Source organism: Chionomys nivalis, chromosome X, assembly GCF_950005125.1.
Source record: "Chionomys nivalis chromosome X, mChiNiv1.1, whole genome shotgun sequence".
Lineage (NCBI taxonomy): Eukaryota > Metazoa > Chordata > Mammalia > Rodentia > Cricetidae > Chionomys > Chionomys nivalis.
Window position 1 is genome coordinate 8,942,221 of NC_080112.1, and position 3,503 is coordinate 8,945,723.

The 3,503-nt window shown below is 36.4% G+C and overlaps 1 protein-coding gene across 1 annotated transcript; it reads right to left on the reverse strand.

Moving 5' to 3' along the window:
- Nucleotides 1-1,261: 1,261 nt before the first annotated feature.
- On the reverse strand, nucleotides 1,262-1,762 carry LOC130868230 (60S ribosomal protein L21-like). Its single transcript, XM_057760484.1, has one exon. It carries the CDS (start codon nucleotides 1,742-1,744, stop codon nucleotides 1,262-1,264), a length of 483 nt encoding a protein of 160 aa, XP_057616467.1. The 5' UTR covers nucleotides 1,745-1,762.
- Between the last annotated feature and the right edge of the window lie 1,741 nt (nucleotides 1,763-3,503).

Below are 3,503 nucleotides of genomic sequence, written 5' to 3' on the forward strand. Positions count from 1 at the left end.
TATTAAATCAGCTCGTGGTAGTATTATTTTGCTTTGTCATGTTAGAAAAGTTGAAGGGGGCTAATGGAGAATAACACTTTAGATAATTTATAAGCGATTATTTTTCTTCTATGGCCTCATTTAAAAAACCATGTATCTCAAATCTCTCTATGAAGTTTTATTGTATTGCTCAGTTTTACTGTTCTCTGGCTGGTAATGCCAGTATGTATGTTGTAGCTTCCCTTGAATTGGTTTCTCTGATCAAATCTTCACATTTCGTGTTTCTAAGATACATACTTGCTTAAGATGTCCATTATTTCAGTCATGAGCATTAAGGAGAACATGGTCATGGAGATTAAGTTTTGCTATAGGAAAAAATGAGTGAGAGAGAAAGCTTATACCATAGATTCAAACCTTCATTCAGATAAGAGACTAAGAAAAAGAAGGCAAGAGGTAAGGCAAAGAATCTTACAGTAGTAATTTTGAAAACTTCAGAGGCTGATGGTATCAGCTTGGGAAAGGACCTCTATAGTTAACATGTTCTGTTTTCTCTTAATTAAATAATTGTAGGCTATTTATTGTTACTTTTTAAAAAATCCTCTCTGAAGATAGTAATACTTACAAAATGCTATAACAAATGAGTGGTGATGGTAGTATAACTACAAGTACCCTGTACATGTATACTTACAACTCAGACTTGCATTTCTGGACACTTGTAAATCAGACATCCTCAATATAATTTTGATAGTATGTTTTTAATGTAAAAACAAGTAGGATATCAACAACAAAGAAAAAGTACATTAAGGTACATTCGAAAAAATGAAAGTATGGCATTTCCCCCTTTTTGCTTTGTAATCATTCACCTAAGAAGATTACAAGTGAAATCTTTTATAGAAAAAAAGACACACACATTGAACCATTGAGGCAGTTATTCTCATTGTCTTTAGAATTAATATTGGGATGTTGTAGAATCACTTTACTAGGGAAGTGATGAAAGTTCCAGGACATGATGAGGGATATAGGAAAAGTATAAGACTGTGTTGATGCTATAAAGATGAATTAGATCATATTATGTCTTCTCTGACTAGAGTTAATTCTTACTCATCCAATGCCCTATGAAAATTTGGTTATAGCTACAGACATGTGGGAAATACTTTCTCTCTCTCTCTCTCTCTCTCTCTCTCTCTCTCTCTCTCTCTCTCTCTCTCTCTCTCTCTCTCTCCCTCTCTCTCTCTTTAAGAAAAATCCTTTACAGTCCAGGTCTTTTATTTCTTTTTGTACATCAGGCCATGAATTCGTAGGGAATGGGCTCCAGCAGCTCAGGCTCATTCCCATTAGTCCTCACGAAGTGTGCTTCTCTGGGTGGAGTAGGCTGGTGCTTCAGCTGAACCCAGGTGCCCTTCTCTTTGGCTTCCTTTTTCTTCTGGTCATTCTCCATCACCCGCTTCAGGAAGCTGTCTCTGCTCTTCGAGTGCTTGATGTGTTCAATCTGCACATTAAATCTCTTGGCAAGAATCTTGCCCTTAACTTGCTTGTTTACAATGATGCCCACAGCATGCTGGGTGACATTGTAGACTCTTCCGGTTTTGCCATGGTAACATTTATGGGACATTCCTTTTTGAACAATGCCCATTCCCTTGATGTCTACAATATCGCCCTTCTTGTAGATTCGCATGTGCGTGGCCAAAGGAACAACTCCATGTTTCCTAAAGGGCCTAGAGAACATATAACGAGTGCCCCTCCTCTTTCCCTTTGTGTTTGTCATTTTGGCGAGTTACTGAAAGATGGCTACTGCGGTCAAAAGCAATACTTTCTCTTATAAGACTGTGCCTTGTAACCATCTTAAAATTGGTGAACCTCAGCGTGGAGTCATTACAGAACAGTTAATTGTAATACCTATAGATAAGAAAACAAAAGGTGAAGTAAAATAAGGCGAAAAGAAAGTAGTAGTCAGCACATTGCTTAGTCACATAAACCAATCATTGAATGAAAAAGTAAGTGAGCAAATAATTATTCTCTGAACAAAATTCTTGATTGATAGTAAGATAATTTACCAAGTCTTATGATTAAATTAGGTCAGAGTGAAAGCTAGTGGTTTGATGTGGGATTCCTCTCTGTATGCTGTGAATGTTTTATTATCATTGGTTAATAAAGAAGCTGCTTTGAGTCTATGGCAGGGTAGAAGAAAGCCAGGCAGGAATTCTGACCAGTTACAGAAAGTCGCCAGAATACCAGAATGTTAGCCAGTAGGCCACAATCCTGTGGCGGCACACAGATTAATAGAAATGGGTTAATTCAAGATATAAGAATTAGCTAGAAATATGCATAAGCTGATGGTTAAACAGTGTTGTAAATGATAGAGTTTCTGTGTGATTATTTGGGTCTGAGTGGCCAGGAAATGAAGAGCAGTCTTTGTCTATAGTGATTTATTGATGTTATGATGAAATTTGAAAGTGTGGTGATTAAGGATTCAGAAAATCCATAGCGTATGCCATGTTGTACTCTTGATTGGTTTCAGTCATCTAAACACATAAGGCTTATTATGTTCCTAAATTAAAGTGCTCTCTGGGTGCCATTATTCTTCATAGGACATCTCTGAATTTTAGTGTATATATGGATTTGTATGGATTGAATGGACCGAGACATTATGTTTACCTAAGATTATATCTACAATACGATCTTTAGCCCAAGAACATTTACAACTTTGATTGCATAAAGACAGAGGACACTAATTTTCTCTTTTATAAAGAAAAATAAATTAAATGTAAACATGGCTAATTGATGTTTATAGTGATCCAAGTAAATTGGGGAATGTTAGAAAGTCTGGACAGAGACACAAAATAAAATATATTTGTGTGTCCTTTTGTAGGGTTTATGAATAAAGTCCATTTGTAAATGTTAAACTATAAGATACATAGTGATAAAATTATTAGGAGTGATGGATCTAGCTGAGAGGCAAAACCTACTTGAAATTATCCTGTATTGGTGAATTCAATTGTATTTCCTGTTTCTGTAGAATGAAAAATAAAACCTGGAGACAGATATTGGGGTTCAACCTAAAGATCAGAAAAGCAAAGCAGCCAAGCCACTAGAGAGATCTTGTCTCTACCAAGACTCAAAGCGGCAATCCTGCAATGCTCTCCACCAATTTCAAACTCCACACTCCACTGAGCTCCTGTCTTTTCCCCTTTACATTCCTCTCTCTACCCAGCCATATTGCTCCAGTTTCCATCTCCCTAGTGCTGGGATTAAAGATGTGTGAAATATACTTGACAGATATGTATTAGGTACTTTGTAGTACATGCAACTGGAGAACAAGTACATGTATATGGAGAACAATGGTTTTTTGTGGTATGCAACAAGTCTTCTTTGTCCTGCCAGCCAGTTCCCAAATAACACATGGAGACTTATTAGGTATGAAAGTTTGGACTTAGCTTATATTTGTTTTTAACTAGCTCTTAATAGCTTAAATTAGCCCATTTATATTAATCTACCTTTTGTCATATACCATCCATTCTGCTTCT